This window comes from Anguilla rostrata, chromosome 7 (genome assembly GCF_018555375.3).
Source record: "Anguilla rostrata isolate EN2019 chromosome 7, ASM1855537v3, whole genome shotgun sequence".
Lineage (NCBI taxonomy): Eukaryota > Metazoa > Chordata > Actinopteri > Anguilliformes > Anguillidae > Anguilla > Anguilla rostrata.
Window position 1 is genome coordinate 44,761,189 of NC_057939.1, and position 17,035 is coordinate 44,778,223.

The 17,035-nt window shown below is 37.8% G+C and overlaps 1 protein-coding gene across 3 annotated transcripts in view; it reads right to left on the reverse strand.

The window, feature by feature from the left end:
* The window catches only part of LOC135259816 (follistatin-related protein 5-like), a 113,909-nt gene that overhangs the window by 79,108 nt on the left and 17,766 nt on the right, over positions 1–17,035 (reverse strand). For 2 of the 3 annotated variants that reach the window (XM_064344581.1, XM_064344579.1), the window contains exon 3: positions 10,210–10,243. In XM_064344581.1, coding sequence (XP_064200651.1) covers positions 10,210–10,243 — 34 coding nt within the window. The remainder of the gene's footprint in view (positions 1–10,209; positions 10,244–17,035) is intronic. The other variant, XM_064344580.1, reaches the window with a different exon arrangement.

The window sequence follows — 17,035 nt, forward strand, 5'->3', positions numbered from 1 at the left end:
TGTTCTCCCTCTGTCTGCATGGGGTTCCTCCGGGTACTCCGGTTTCCTACCACAGTCAAAGACATGCCAGTAGGTTAATTGGAGACTCTAAATAGTTATGAGTGTGTGAGTGAATTGTGTGTATGCCCTTTGATAGATTGGTGGCCCGTCCAGAGTGTAATCCTGCCTCTCACCCAATGGATGCTGGGATAGGCTCCAGCATCCCCCGCGACCCTGCCCAGGATAAGCGGACATAGATAATGAATGGATAGATAATATTCCCATCTTTCAGAGGATGCAGATGAAATATAGACATGCATTATTTGCCGCCAAACCAAAGACAGAATTCATAAAAATCGAACAGCAATACAAAGAGACCGTAAGCAGGAAAAATGCTATACATTAACACAAAAATAAATCCGAAGTGCAGAAAAAATAAAGAGTTATAATGAAATATGATGATATGAAAGCAATAAATATAACGTAATTTTATGCTCTGTTTATGAACTCAATTTAATTAACACAGAGGAATCATTAACACGAAGGAAACAAAATACACAGTAATAAAAATGGCAGTGTTGTATTGCAAAGACATCAAATTAGTGTATCTTTAAAAATAAACGGTTTTCACAGGAGTTGAGAACAGGAAGATCAGAGACACAGAGAGGGTGATGACAATGAGTAGCATACAGTACTATGGAGCTGTTTTGCTGCATACAAACGGTCAAATCCTTTTTCAAACAATATTCTCAAACACAGGTGGGGAAAAACAGATATGGGTTCATGGGTTCGGTAAGTTGGCCAATTTAGACCAATTTATCTTATCTCATAATAACATGGAGAAAGAGAACAACAAGAGTTGTCAAAATAAGGTACTCCAAGGCAACCCCTGCTGGAACCCTTGTTTGTAAATGAGATTTTCAATTAATAGCTGATCCTTACCCATGCAGTTTAAAATAACTAAATAATAATAATAAATGGTGGTGAGAAGCAGTAAGTTGGTTCAAAGTAAAGTGAAGACAGGTGATTGTAAAATGACAGATTACATATAACTGGAATGGCTTCCATAAATGCATAATACAAATGGATGATATGTAAAATGTAAGCAATGCCCTTTACTTCCAGGCAAATAAATACCTTTTAACGGCTTATTTTTCTTCAGCAATATGAGTGCACATTAAATATCTCATTCTTGAATGTTATTTTTAGATGTTACAAATTAAAGTGCTGGTGTTTTCCATCAAAATCTCAACCCATCTACTTGGCATCAAGTACATTTCCAGGTATCCTTAAATACGAAAAAATGGGAGAAAACAACTGTGAAACATTTCCAGTTACATTCATTCACCTCCAGCAATGTGTTTTCATCTTTACAGTGAAAATGACAGTCATGACCTGTTTTGAAGAATGGAGAACTAGTGAAAGGAGTTACTGGTGAAGAGATAAAAATATTCCTTCTGTAGTATACATGTGAAGTACTGCCTGAATTAGTATTTTATGGTCCAAGAATAAAGCCCAGCATTTTTTTAAAAAAGGAAGCAGAATACAATCTCAAAGCAAAAGACTTTCAAATGATAAAGACCGGGGTGTGCTTAATTAGAGAGTGGTACTGTGAAAAATGTATTTTTTGTTTTTGGAAAGAACAGACAAGCTGAAAAGAGACAACTACCTCACAGAAATACAGAATTCAAGGAGGATGCACCCTGCCTATAATCAAATCAGTCTCATCATTAACATTTCCATGTTCACACATATAATAATGCCATCCTATACCAAAAATAATTATAGTTATAGAAAGCATACTTTGTACTGTATGCATAGACATTGTGCTATAGACTTACCAAAAATAAAATTGTATAATACATTTTTAGATTATCAGTTTTGTTGTTTGGACAAGATTTTGAAGAAACGAAGTCAATGACCGGAAGTAATTAGGAGGTGATTTAAAATATCTATTTACTTGTACTAAAAATGACTCAAAATTCACCCAAATGCATTTGCTTTTGTTGGACTGAATAGTATCTTAAACCATGTAAGTCTGACATATTTAAATCAGCCTTATTGCCATTTTATTGTTAGCTTTTTTTTTGTTGTTGTTGCAATTTTAATCCTTACCAGGATACAATCCTGCTGATCTCAACTAGTACATAATTCAGAAAATAGCTGTATTCAAAATGCTCCTTGTTAGTTTGTGAGTCATGCTATGGCAATCCTGTATAATTATTATTGGTAGAAGTAGTAGTAGTAGTAGTAGTGTTAGTCAAAGTAGTAGTAGTGTTGGCAGTCGCAGTAGTAGTACTAGCAGTGTTGGCAGTCATAGTAGAATTGGCAGTTATAGTAGTAGTCGTGTTGGCAGTCACAGTAGAGTATACAAAACGAATCATAATAATTGGCTGTAGCATTAGTAGGCCTAGCAGATGTAAGAATTTCAGCCTTTGCGATTCCTGTAGCCATGTTTGTATTATTCTGCTTGAATGCATAGTGATCAATTGCTCAGCTGCCCTGTATAGTACATTCAGCACAAAACACACTGTTTGTGTACCAGCAGTCAGCAATTTCTCCAGCACATTGTGTCTGCATGAATATTCATCAGATGTAAATACTGACTTTTCCAATGTGCAGATTCTTGGGGGTCATAAGGAAATATAAATTTTTCCTCTCGGTGAACTTCTGGTTACCTGTGGGTACCTGTTGAGTTGTTTGTCACCTTGGGCCCAGAGATGAGGCGTTTAACCTTTCTAGAATTTCAGCAAAATGCAAAGTGTATCTAACATCTGGCGAGGGCAGTCACTGCCAGTGTGGAGATGCACACAGGCAGCAGACTGCTGGGTATCTCCATCTCCATGTGAAGGCACACCATGCACAGAGCTTACTGAAGATAAACCAGTGGGAGTACTGAGAGAGAATTACAAAGTGCTGCATTGAATATGTGTTTATGCCGTACAGATGAGCCCCTATGAATTTTGTCATTTTTGACATAATCTAGTTCAAGCCAGAGGATGTTATTTTAATTCATATAGCTCAGTCAGGACACATATATAAGACTGTGGGAGTCAACCACAATTTTCTTTTTTGAGCAAAAATGTTACCACTTTTGCCTCTTCCGTTAATATCATTCTGCTGTGGTGAATCATGGGTAAGTGAGTTTTCAGCACTCATTACCTCTGTCACTGTCATGTGCAATGGGCTATGTGATATGTGGTTTAATTTATTTTTTACCAAAAAAAGTGAAAAATATAGCCTACTATCTTTTGCATTGCCCCGAGCTACCATCAGATTCTGTCTGCAGTAAAGACATTTGTGTTTTTGGTGCTGCAATAGGCAGTGTGTCAAAAAAAGTATGAAGAATTGTGGAAGTTTTGTGTCAAATACTGTGTTTGCATTTTATTCCTCTCAGACAACTTCATAACTAAAATACTGTTGCTCTGTGCTATGTTAGTGGTGCTAATAATTCACATATTTAGACATGGAACATATTGAGGCTTATATGAAATTGGCCAATGGAGGCAAATATTAATAGTGAGACTGGAAACAGGAAATTAAAGAGGAGATACAGGAAAACACACGAAATGATCCAAGTTTAAGAGATTTACCGTGTGGCTGTGTGAAGTTGTATCTGAAATCTGTGTGGTCATCTGACGTCAAAGGTCAGAGGGTATGGAAGTTGTCTGCAGTAATTGTAGTCCTGTGGGCAACTCGAAAGAATGCTAAATAAGTGTAACATTTTCAGCTTGCATACTCAAAATGGTTTGTTGATGCAGGAGAAACACTTTGTGTCCTTTCATGCCTGTCTAACAAACTATACACTGTTAGAAATGTAACGTCATTGGCTGAAATGCTTTCCAGTTGTCATTATAATATCTCGCCACTGGCTGGTTGTATACTGGGCAAAACCTATACTGTCCAGCTATAGCCTTTTTTGGTGCACGGAGGGTCCCATTAGCTATAATGAGGGTCTGCTCAGCCAGAACTCATCAGAAAGCTTGTAGGTTCACTCATCTTGTTTCAGAGACTCTATCCAAACCAGAGATGATACAATTCATATGTGCATAATACTTTTGGGTGTTTATAACAGCAAAACGGACAACAATGATAATTCCTCAGGAGAATTGCCAAGTAAACGAAGAACATTCTGTCGATGCTCCTCTGAGTTAGCACATTTTCTGGACTTAAAATTACTGTGGCTTTTGTTCGCTGGATGCTTGCCATGATAAAAACACAGACTTTACAGTGATTCATGTTATTTATGGATTTCAAAAATGCATAGCATGTGAGGGCCCCAAAGCACCACCCCAAATGTTTCAAAATAAGAAACTATTGTTGCTAAAACATTGGCATCGTAAAGTAGTTTAGAGAGATACACCAGTTTGAAAGGGTTAAAACTCATTGTTTTATCATGTGACCAGACTGATAAAAAATTTCACCATAAAAAAACTGAATCAAAGCAAATAAACCCATTCTGGCCCATTCTCTTACTTTCTAGCTATAAGTATTTTAATTCACCAATAATGTATTCAGGATATCACAAAAAAATGATCAGAATAGAATAGATTTTTTTAAATAGAAAATTTTTTTTTATTCTACTCTTCATCATATTTCTGAATATCTTTTCAGCAACTTGAAACCTTTAGATCAAACACTGTTTGATAGCATTTAAATTTTTAAAGCATTTCCATTTTTTTTTAAGAAGGAGAGCAGGACACCCCGCTATCCATTTTTCATTCAGACAGGCAGAAAGCAGAGCGGGTAAGACACACTGAACAGACCCCAGCTGAGACAGTGCCAGGCTGCCATTGAGCCCATGCCCACGCAAGGGGAATTTCATATGGCCTGAGACTCAGATGCCCACCAGACCGCGCCACACAGCATTTTTAATAATCAATAGAGAGTGTCTTTTCGTTTTGGTTTTGTGCACACTTTTTTTGCATCAGAGCTTGATATTGGTATAAGTGCATATGCTGTTTCTGCTTACAACCTGCATTCAGTTGATGGGCAGTCCACAATTCTGAAGTGTTTATATCTGTGGTTCTACTGCGTGTATAAACCAGTCATGTTGCCAGAAATGGATTTTCGGGTGGGCATGAGCCAATAGTGCATTGGTGAATTTGTTTGATATAAAATGCACACTCCAACAGACAGCCTATAATAAACCGTAATGCAGTGGTTCGCATAAGAACACCCTTACAAAAATGTTGCTTCCATATACATAATAATCAAACACCAAATCTCTTGTCTGTCTTTCCAGTACAAGAAAATCTATAGTATAAACAAGGACACGTGATCTGACTCTCAGAAGTCGTGTCGTCATTGCCTTCAGGTTCGTTAGCATTTTTAGACATCCCTGCGATGGATCAACAACCTGTCCAGGTCGTATTCCTGCCTCTCACGTAATGCACGATGGGATAGGCTCCAGCACCCGCCACAACCCTGACCAGGATAAGCGGATATAGATAATGGATGGATGGATGAAGTACTCAGGCTATTATAATAGGGAGGTTTTATGATATGTTCTTTTAAATAACTCTGGACTGTATTTGTGTGCCTGGGATCAATCAGGGTGGGCCCAAGCCCACCCAGGCCCACCCGTGGCAATGCACACTGGGTATTTTTTGTTTGTTTGCTTGTTTGTTTTTACTATACTGCATGAGATAACAGGAGCCCTCACCATTGAGGCACATGCATCTAGCAGTACAAACGTAAAGGGCAAAAGCCTTACTGACAGTTTTTCTAAATGTGAGCCAGGAGTATACTAAATTAATTGGACACCAATCTGCAGCTTTGTGCATTTCATCATGCACCTAAAGTAGGATGCATCTTGGAACAGAAAATGGGGATGCATAATTTACAATCTGCAAACTTTATGAGGCTAAGGATGGCTTGTGGAGCCTTTGCAATGTATTCTTTGCTGTGTGCAGCACATTTTAATTAAGAATGCAGAAACTATATTACTTGCTTAAGCGTTGTGGAATCAAATTGCTTTTAGTAAATAATTAAATAATGGCAATACAAATAGAACTAATTAAATCTAATCATTTGTTTGCAAGTGCAGCATGTAGTGTTTACTCTACAAAGAAATGAAATGAATCTGAAATAAGCACAATATTTTTCTAAGATTGTTGCTTTCCAGAATAAAATAGCACATTAGTGTGTCACAGCATAGTAAATCATGGTTTCGTTTTGAAGACGAGGCCCTGCGTCAGTTACAGTACAGCAATCCATTTGCCACGTTGCAGATATATATTTTTTTTCTTTTTCGCTCAATTCAATATATAAATATAGATGTAGTCAGGCACAAAGGAAATATGAAAATGAATCCTTACAGACAGCTAGACCCAACCTTTGCAGTGATGTACCTTCCACTGTTATTGGTTTGACCTTCTAGTGAATACGAAGATATCTGTTGCATTACTTTCGTATTACTTTCTGCCAAATGAATTAGTAGCTTGGCTATCTTTAGTCTGGCATTGATTCTTGTCTCCATCATTAATAAACCGAGGAAGCAGCTGATACAGGGAAGACACAGATGCATCTGTCAGAGGTAAAGGGCACACCAGAGATTGCCTTCCAAGTTTATGACACTCTACTGCATTTCACATTCTCTCTGTTTGAGGCATATGGCCTGATTCAGGCTAACCCCCAAAGCGGTTTTTAAGTTTGAAGAATGATTTTAAGGGGCACCTGTGTGGCTCAACTGATGCTCAATTAGAGCACAAACTCAGATTGTGTGTGTTAGCTAGGGAAATGTCATTACCTACTGTATATACACCTCAGTTATCAGTATACCTAAATATGTACACGCACACACACACAGACACACACACACACAGTAACTTTAAGCCAAAGCATCTTCTTTTGTATGACTCTAAATAGCTAAGAAATGTATGTAATTCCGACTAAAGCATTCATCTTTATTCTCCATTTGGTAACAACTAGATTATTAATAAACCAAAGTGGGCACAAAACCTGAAACCCAAAAAGTGAAATAGAATGTGATAAATACGGTATGTCACCATATAGGAATACATAAGGTGCATTTTGTATGGGCTATACACTGAAATATTTCAAGTGAATTCATTCATATTCATTCAAATTCATATTCATAATATTTTTAGCATGTTTCAAGCCATAGAAGAAACATTCATCTGTCAAGCCAGTTATAGTTTGTCAAGTCATGTAATTCTCTCACAAGAAAATATGCACTCATATTTCAAGGCTGTTTTACAATGTACAACTATGTAAAATGATCACCTATGGAAGGTGGCACCATGTGAAAATGAATCCAATTTAATCACTGTTTAGCAAATTCTCTCATTGGCATTACATTTGAGTTAGCCACCTTCAGCCAGTTATCACATTTTGGCATGAGTTAATTTCCCAGAAGCAAGTCTTTCATCTCAAAGACACAGACATTGGTTGATTCAAGGAAACCATGTTCCATTTTTCAACAAGCAATAAAACGGTTACAGATTCATCCTTTTCTTCCAATTCCGTTTGATTTTATGAAAGCCCTTGAATTTGGATGATTATATATAGAGCGTGTCAGGGATATTGCAGAAGTAAATGCATATTAAAGTATTTTTTGACATGTTTACATCTTCATCCACGTAGTAAAGTCTGCAAAATCAGCAAAACCTTCAGGCAAAGCAGAGGGGCAGCAGCTCTTTATTTCACTCATAAATACGTGAGTATATGTTATGTTAGAGGTTTGTAAAGAGAAATGCTTTAAAATGGTAACAATTGTGCATTTTTACCTGACAAGTTGAACATGAAACAAGACCCATCAGCCCTATCTGAGTGACAGGCATATTCACTGCTGCTAGTAATGTGCAATGTGTTCATGTTGTCAATTGTCATTTTACACAAACACACACACACACGTGCACACACCCACACACACACACACACACACACACACAATACCAACCAAATGCCTCCATATTCATTGCATTCACCATAGAGCTCTTCCTTGGCTAACCAGGCTTTTCGTGATTTCTCAGCTCACCATGGCTCTCTTTCATCTTAATGATGAAAAACTGTTCCAAACAGTTGGTCTTGGTTAGCCTAAGGTTTGGCCTATGGCTGTTTTTTTTTTCTTCTTTCTTCTCAGCCACAAAATGGCTTCCTTAACTTCCCTGACACTATAAGTACAGAGGAAGGAAAAGTGCAAGCACGTTATGCATATACACTAATGGTTACACCTTTTCTAGTTGTATTTCAGACTATTTTTAGGTTTTCCATGAGAATTGACAGCAGAGCGACAATTGAAACCACCGCAATAATAAGTGCTAACTGATTAACACTATTGCTGTCTCTCACATTCACAGTATGATGTCTATGCATTTAGTGCTCGACTCTCAAATGCTGAGATAAAATAAGACAAGGTCTGATTGGAGAGGGTTTCCGACTTAAATGTGAAGAAACGAAAAGGGAGCGTTCTTTTCCCACAGACAGCTGTGAGAACTCCATTTTGAGACCCATTAAACTGGAGGTTAAGGGAAGGTTTAGCGTTCGTTTAAGTGACCGGAATACATATAATGTTGTGCAGTTATTGGCGGCAGTGAAGTCAAGTATCCCGATTCAAGGTCATTTACTGTAATCACTCGTTTGAAAGCAGCGTATGCGCTTACGTCGTTTTACATTTCGTTCCCAGCAGCCTGTTGGTCTTCCCTCATTGTCAACCCGAGCGTGGAGGGGAATATTTTATCTGTTCCGTTGTTATGTGGTTATTTATATGTCAACAAGTTTGTCTGATTCACCTTGCAATAACCTCAGAGTGAGGTATTCAATGGTACTGTCGGGGGAAAGTCACTCAGGCATATCACATCCTACAGTAAGTGTAACATTGTGAATTCCAACAGGTGAGCTCTGAAGATAGTATGCACCGTCAATGACAATCACCCACTTAAAATTCATCCACAGCCACACCGAAACAGCACTAACAACAAAGTCCATGCTGCAAAACAACACATATAAAAACTCTTACTCGTAAAGTTTCCTCCCTTATTTAATGTATTTTTCAATTCTTCTTGATTTACTTCAGATCAAGATTGATGGTGAAAACTTTATTTTTTAACTCTTGTATCCCACATCGAATGTGGAGTGAGGTCGGACACACCCCTGCCCTACACTCTATTCCAGCCAAGGAATGGGCATACCCTGACATGCATTAAAAAACTTCGTAAGAAACATAGATCAGGGTGCAGAGATGGGTAAGAAAAAGTACACATTCCTGATGTATTTTTGTAATTAATCAATTTGATTTAAACTGAGCAAAACAGGGAATGTTTTCATTTAATTTTTATTATTTTTTAAGTCAGTTTTTGCAAACTGCATTTCATACATTACACATTTGATTTGTCAAACTATTTTGTTCTCCCCGGCCTATTTGTTATTCTAGTCAATTATTCAGGTTTTCAAGACATCCAACATGCCTCCTGTCCAAACAGGGTCAGGAATGTGGCAGTGTAGTACAGTGCTCAGGGATGTGGGTTTGTAATCCAGAGTTTGCAGGGTGGATTGTCTCTGTTCTCTTCGTGTGCCCTTGAGAAAGGTACTTAGCCTGGAGTGCATCAGAATATCGTCAATGGTGTAAAGACATGCAACCATGTAAAAACTATTTTTGAAAATAAGAACACTAGCTAATTTCTAAATAAACGTGTAGTGTAGATGTACGTATGAATTAACATACATATATTAAATGGCAATAGTGGCTTTTAGTAGCCCTTTATATTTACTGCCATGGATAATCCAACTCCATTGCCAGCGTCAACAGTCAGAATCTTTCTTTCAGAGTCTCTCTTGGGAGAAAAAAAAACACTCTCAGAACAGGGAACGGAGGCACCCGCGATTGTTCGACTCAAATGCCAGAGTGAAACGAAAAGTCTGGGCGTATCGAGGCCCTCCAGGATCAGGGTTGAGGTACACCGCATAGCGGGTCGGCACAAGTGCGTTTTACCGCTCGCTCTAAGCGGACGGCCGGGCGGAACACAGAGAGCACACACGTAGCTCAGCGGCGAAGCGCGGCTGAGGGGAAATGTCGATGTTTTCCGTCCACCGCCGTGAAATAAACCAGCGGGGTAGGGCAAACCGAAATATGGCTTGGGACGAATGCGTGAACAAGGTGCCGTATTATTTCAGAAGCAAAAGGCTGGGAAGGGCCCACAGAAATGAATGCAGAGCTGGGAGGCGGGCAGATCAGTGCAGTGAGCAGAATAAATGATGAATCCGTACCTGTAACGCGTAGACTCTCCGGGCTTCCATCCTGCTGAAACACAAACAGAGAGAGAGGGTGAAGGATGAAATATCACGAGCCAGAGGCAAAATCTCAACAAAAAAAAGAAAAAAACTATTAGTATGATTATGTGGTGAAAAAAAAGGAACACAAGACTCAAGATAAAAAGTTGTGTGGATTTATGATTATGCACAATAAACAAATTAAAGCATTTACTATGCAGTTATTCAGAGTTACTTACACAGCTCACATTCTTTTCATACAATCTATTTATACAGCTGGATATATACAGTACTGAAGTGATTCAGGTTAAGCACCTTGCTTAGGGATACAAAGGCAATGCACATTACCATGGTAATCAAGTCTACCTTGTTGGAGTTACAAAATCAGTTTCCAAACAATTGTATCATTCCGCTATCCATAATATGATGACACATGGTTTTTTTTTACAAAGGCTCTGGAATATAAACTGCACTTTTCCATTTCTGGGTCAACAAAAGCAATCACAATTAGTACTCTGTGATACTTCCTGCCTGTCAGGGCACTATGGACAAATAAGTTGATCCCCTAACCACTGTACTTTTTGCAGTCATACAGGTTTGCCAACTCAAATACCAGAATTAACAATAACTTGTAAGGTGCAGGCTAAATGAAAGTGTGCTCTTCGAGATGAGAGAGAGGTCTCCCTTCCGAAAGGTTAGAGGAATCGATGTGATTTGATTTCCTGCTTGTTGCTAAAATGGATGAAAAGGTTTCATGCAATTCTAAAGGAATGCTCAAAGAACCACTGCCCCAGATTCCCTATCACAGAACCACCAGTATATATTCTGAAGTTTATGTAGAATAGGGGCCCAAGAGAATAGGACAAATGCATAATGCAACATTTCACAGGTAAGTAATTTAGGATTTGTGCTAATATCAAAATTGGTAAACCAGTCAAGCTCACAGCAAAGTAACATGCAAACAAATAAATAAATAGACATCATATATAGCTACTGTGTTGACCAAACAAGGTCTTCTGAACTGACTAAACATTATTTTAGTGTTTAGAAGTATACAGTATCAGTATATATTATGTTTCATGTTTCGCTGTCTTTTCAATCACTTGGATATTTCAGTGAAGGTAGTTGAACAAAGAGTCAACTTTTGGACCCATGGAAAGGTACTGTTCTAATCTCATTTCAACTAACTCTTCAAGACACAAATATTGTGATCATTTTATCTTTATCCTCATATGCAACGAACCGTAGAGTACGTCCCTTTTAATCACAGGAAACAGGCAAACAATGCAATAGACCCTCCAGCTAAAACTGATTATCAAAATGTTAATTAACTGAGTGTTCTGGATCAGTCAAATGTTCACTCAAAATGCACAAGACACCTAGACTTATGAAACAGCATAATAAGGTTAAAAATACTTCATGAAGTATTTATGACTGATTTCAGTCATTTAAAAGTACACAGTGTTTTGTTGAATAAATATGCTCTGTGATTTTACATATCACACACTAATAAAAGAACCTTTAACAGACTCACAGAATGGCCTTGATTTGTAATATTTAGTAATATAATTAATTATTGCTATTCATGTATTCATTATTATATAATTATTATCTATAATATTATTATATAATTAAATGATGTGTAATGTATTATTACTGAATATACTGAATCCTAATTTTTCCTCAGTATTTATCAAAGATTCAGGTTAACAAAGGAGAGGAAATCAGCTGAATTGACAGTAAATGAGGCAGAAGACGGATTGTTACAGTCCCATCTCACTCCTGCACATGAAATGCAAAACTGTTTTTCTCAGGTATATCCAGAAAGATTGCTACTGCATCCTGCAAAATGAGTGTGGTATTACAGTACAATGGCAGAGAGAGGACTGGTTCCTTGTTTCTTATGATGCCTGAGATTTACAGAATAACAGCTTCAAGCCAACTGATGTGTTCTAGGAGGCAAAAGAGAAAATTGGAGCGAATTTACTGTGGCACACTAGAAGCCATTATCTGCGGTTCAGTACTACCAGCTCTGCTTTCCAAGGATTTTCCATATAGTACTGCTTACAACAGTGGATATAGATATAGCTTGAGCTATACATCCTACCTCTCAGGGACAGGTCTTTTCCAAAATATTTTACAACCAGCAGACAGAGGCATGTAGAAAGGATTCACTGCCAGCAGATCTGCTCCAGGGATTGCCTTTGAAATAAAATCCCCACTGAAGTGAATGTGAAAGCTGAGGCAAAAACTACCCTCTTTAATTAAACAACCACAAATGACATCATAGCTGATCTGACAGTTTGAACCACAAGTGGTGGTAGGTGCAAACAATATTGAGAAGGACTGAATAGCTTAATAAGGTGGGCAGACATTTCAAGCTGAGAAATCCAGGAGTTTGGCAAACAGCACAGAGGTATTTCAAATTAGATGCAGACAGGCTTATTCAACTGGCCGTCCTTGGAGGGCCAAACCATCCAAGCATTTCTGCCTGTACCATGGCATTAGCCATGCTTAACTAGAAAATAGCATCTGTTATCAATAAGGTAAATGTCAAATTCATATTAATTCTTTGCATGCACAACCTGTGCAAATGTTGAGACCAGCCTTTGAATGTGACCATCATATCTTGTGTGATTATTCATTTTTGTATATGGAGCCAAATCGTTCAAGAAATGCAATTTTTTACTGTTATAAGCTCTTCCCATATTTTTTAAGGTTTATAAATTATAGGTATAATGGTTAATTGTTATGCCAAAAATTATACTCAATACAAAAATTAATACTTCAGAAAAGTTTTTAAAAGTTTATAAATATTGAATGCTTTGAGTTTTGTATATTTGCTTATTATGTGGAAATTGTTTACATTTTGTATATTTTTCATTACTCTGAAGATCCATTCAGGTTTCTGCATTGTTAAAATTAAATGTTTTCTGGACTATACAGTGTGTGACCATTATAATTTCTAATTCATTTTGGAAATATGTTGAATATTTGCTAAATTTCTCGCAGGTAGCTAATATTTATTTTCTTTTATGTTAGCATGTGTCATAAATGAACTAAAATTGGGAAAGGTATCCCCATTAAGTAAAATCTTTTAACCCGTGTAAATCTGCTCTAGTTACCAATCAAAATCAAAAAACGGGGTGGAGAAGTGGGCATTTCAGCTAATTGTAAAGTATCTGCATACCTGCTGTCATTCGATTAAAGACAGAAAGTAACTTGGTAACAAACAAAACAACCTGGTACAGTGAAACCACAAGTCAACGTAAGAAAAAATGTCTGATGTGCCAGCTCCACCTGCAATTAACCATATTGAAATACATCGGCTGGCCATTAGAAGGACAAGGGCCTTGGTTGACCTAATGACCCTGAGTCAGTGAAGTCACTCAAAGGTTAGAGGAGCAGGAAGACCTGTTCCTTCGAAACTGAGGAATCAAAACAGGCGCAAGGCAGGCCCTGCTGCAGAAACGGAGCAGACGCGGTGTGCTGTGACAGATCGGGAGTTGCGGGGGTTGTCACAGGTGCGAGCTGGCAGACCCAGAAAAGAGGTGGCCAAGCAGGCCAGAGAGCGAGGGACAAAGACCAGACAAGGGCAAGAAGAAGAGGACAATAAAAAGTCTGTTTCCACAGGCCAGCATGGGGTGTGTGTGTGTAGCAGGGAGAAGTGCAGACAGAGGTTGACGCGGGAGAAGATTGTGTAAGGAGGTAAAGAGATTTGGACTGAGATTAGCTCATAACCTGTCCTCAGCTATGCCTTACAAGGAGAAAAGAGAGTGATAAAACCTTCTGATTTAACACCTACGGCTCTGCACACCAGCAGTACCAAATTACGGCTAAAAATGTGTGGTTTTATAATCCGCCGAGCATATGCCGTTCACAAAAAGACATTGCTTCCCGGTGTCTAGGCTGATACCGAAGAGCCAATGAGATAATAAAAACAGACAAATGGCAAATATATATATATATAAACCCTGGATAGCACAAAAAAGCATCTTAGTAAGTTTTTTTTTTTTTCTTAAAAAAAAAAAAAAAAACCATCCATCATTTAAAACGTAATGAAAAGCGATGGAGACACAATGGATTCACACAGAGTTCTGGCGCCGAATCTCACACCGCTCTCCTGGGAGCTGAGTGCCCATCTGCCCCGATAAAAAAAGAAGCTGACAGGCAGCCTCTATCTTTATCTTATCTACAAATCCCAGGGACCTAATTCTGCTAAACCTCGCCTTTCAAGCGGGATCTGACGGCGCTCTCTCTGCTTATCCCGCTTAATCTCCCTTTACCTCAGACGTAATGATTGTTACATTGTCACATTCTCTTCCCTGTTTGATATTGTGGTGACGGATGGCTCCAAGTGACTGTGAGCGAGACACTTTCTCGGTTCACAATTACGTATTTGTGCGACTGAAACATTTTGAAAGAAATGTCCACATCACATTTATCAGTAGTTTTATTTTATTTTTTATGTTAATGTTACTGGTTATATTAAGCAGTGAACATTTTGTCATTTGCAATAAAATGATTTTCAAAGGCAATGTAATCAATAATCATAATTAGCATGTGCATAAATATTCACTTACAGTTCTGAATAATGTAGTTAATAAATTAATAACTGTTTCACTTCCTTGAAAATACACAGTAAAATGTCCAGTGTTAATTCAACTCTTAACAGATAAGATTTGGTCCCTCACTCCAGAGTGGCACCAAATGTTATCTGTTGAATGTTGAATTAACACTGGACATTATCAAATTAAGAGTTAAAGGACTCTGTGTTTCTCAAAAGTCATGTAGAATGAACCCGTTTTGAGAACTGTAACTGTGAATGGTTAAATGGAAACATTTTTAAAAATTAAAAAATTAAAACCCCCTGAAAATTCAGAAGACATCAAGAATGTATAAACCAGCCTGGTATGCTATGTCCAACTAAGCATCACCTTTTTTTTAATCCCAATTTGAAATATCCAGTCAAGGCCCATCTTGTTGCTGAAACAATCTTTGTCAATCCAAGAGTGTGCAGAAGTCCATATGAAGTTTCAATTTTGGATACATATCAAAAGGAAAATGTGATATACGGGCCTCCCAGATGGTATGGTCAGCTAAGCCATTCATTTTCAGAATAGCTTCAAGGTCCAGAATCAAATCCTAACTATAACAGTGCTGAGAGTGGCCAGAATCTCCACAGGGAAATGAACCATTGGCCACAATATGACTTAAGGAGGGAGGGTTAGCTACACCGGCCTTGCATGATGAATGAATTGCTGTTCTGAAATCCAAGGGCTTCATAACAAAAGATTGCCTGTGGTAGTCTGTGCCCTACTGAACTGACAAAAGACAATTGCAGCATTGGGACAGGCAAAGAAATTAAACTGATCGGGTTTTAAATGGAACTGTTCTAGAATTGCCTCTTGAAAAGAATATTCATGAATGAATCGTCATGGCAATTGTATCCATCGTGTGACATTGCTGTTAACCTTGTAAAGCCGCATACAGAAGTTGACGGAACATTGTCAAGTCATATCCTGGTTACTAAAGCCTGAAGCATATTGATGAAGAGTACATGCCTTTGCCATAGTACTTTTTTCCTCTTATTAATAGGCTTCATGTATGAAGTCTCTGTAAGGACTTTGCTGCAAATTGAATTCCAAGACTTTCAGTGTCTGGGTAAACACTAGAACGCACAGGCTCAGTGAACGTGGATTGTTCCTGTAACGATTCAGCTGTAAAAATGCATACTTGTGTCAGATGTAATGTATATAGCCAGCCAAAAGAAAGGTTTCAACAAACAAAAAAATGCACTTGCATTGCTTGCTGTTGCATGGCATTTTAGTCTTAAAGGCGTATTCAGTCAGAATTCATAAGGAAAAGAGAAAAAAATGAGAGTTTCCCATGAGGAGAAAATGACAATTACTTTGTTTCTTTAGAAATGTGTTTCCCCAGTGAAAGGAATGAATCCATCTCACCATTTCTATTGCATATAAAACAGCCTGTGAGCATTTAGGTTTGAGATTCAGTTCAGTCTTGCCATTTTTACAAAAGTCAATACATGAATTCAGGGAAGATCAATCCTTTAATTAAGAATAATGTCACAATTCAGTCCTTTCGGCATTAGGTTTGTTGTGTGCCAGAAGGTAGATGTTAGTCTCAAAGCGTGTTAAGCATGGGAAGCGATTTGAGACAAAGGATTATGAAGATTTTTTTTCAGTCAGTAGTTGTGGATGGTAGACGGATCCAGAGCGAGTTTTTTTTCAGCAAGAGGGTGACACAAGGCTGACTGGAGGGTAAAGGGAAGCCGCAAATTAACTGCAAGTTTTCCAAATTCCATCTTCACTTTTAAAGCCATATCAACTCTGAGAAAGAAAATGTGAGCACCTTCTAAAATATTTATGACCATAACTTCAAATTTTATTTTAGAAAGAATGACTTCTTGCATTGCCTAAAACAATGAAACTCAGTTCACGGTCACAATCAGTTGAAATTGTCACTGATGTATTTAATCAAGCAACTAGTGCTATGTAATTTAAATTAGGATTACACATTGCCAACTGATTAGTTTTATTTTAATTGGGCTGAGATAGTTACCTTCATGAGCTTTATTCATTTCTTTTTTATGTCCTTGTTATACTTCTAATTATTTTAAGAACACAACATATTTGCAGTGCTACCTGAATCCTCCTAAATGTTATTTAAATACTTTTTTTTAATTCAAAAAATAAATCAGTTATTGTGAGATTCTTACAAACTAAGAAACAAACAAAAGAAAGGGTTCATCCGGCTCATTCTTGCTGCCAAAATAAGGAAAATGAGAGATACAAAATATATT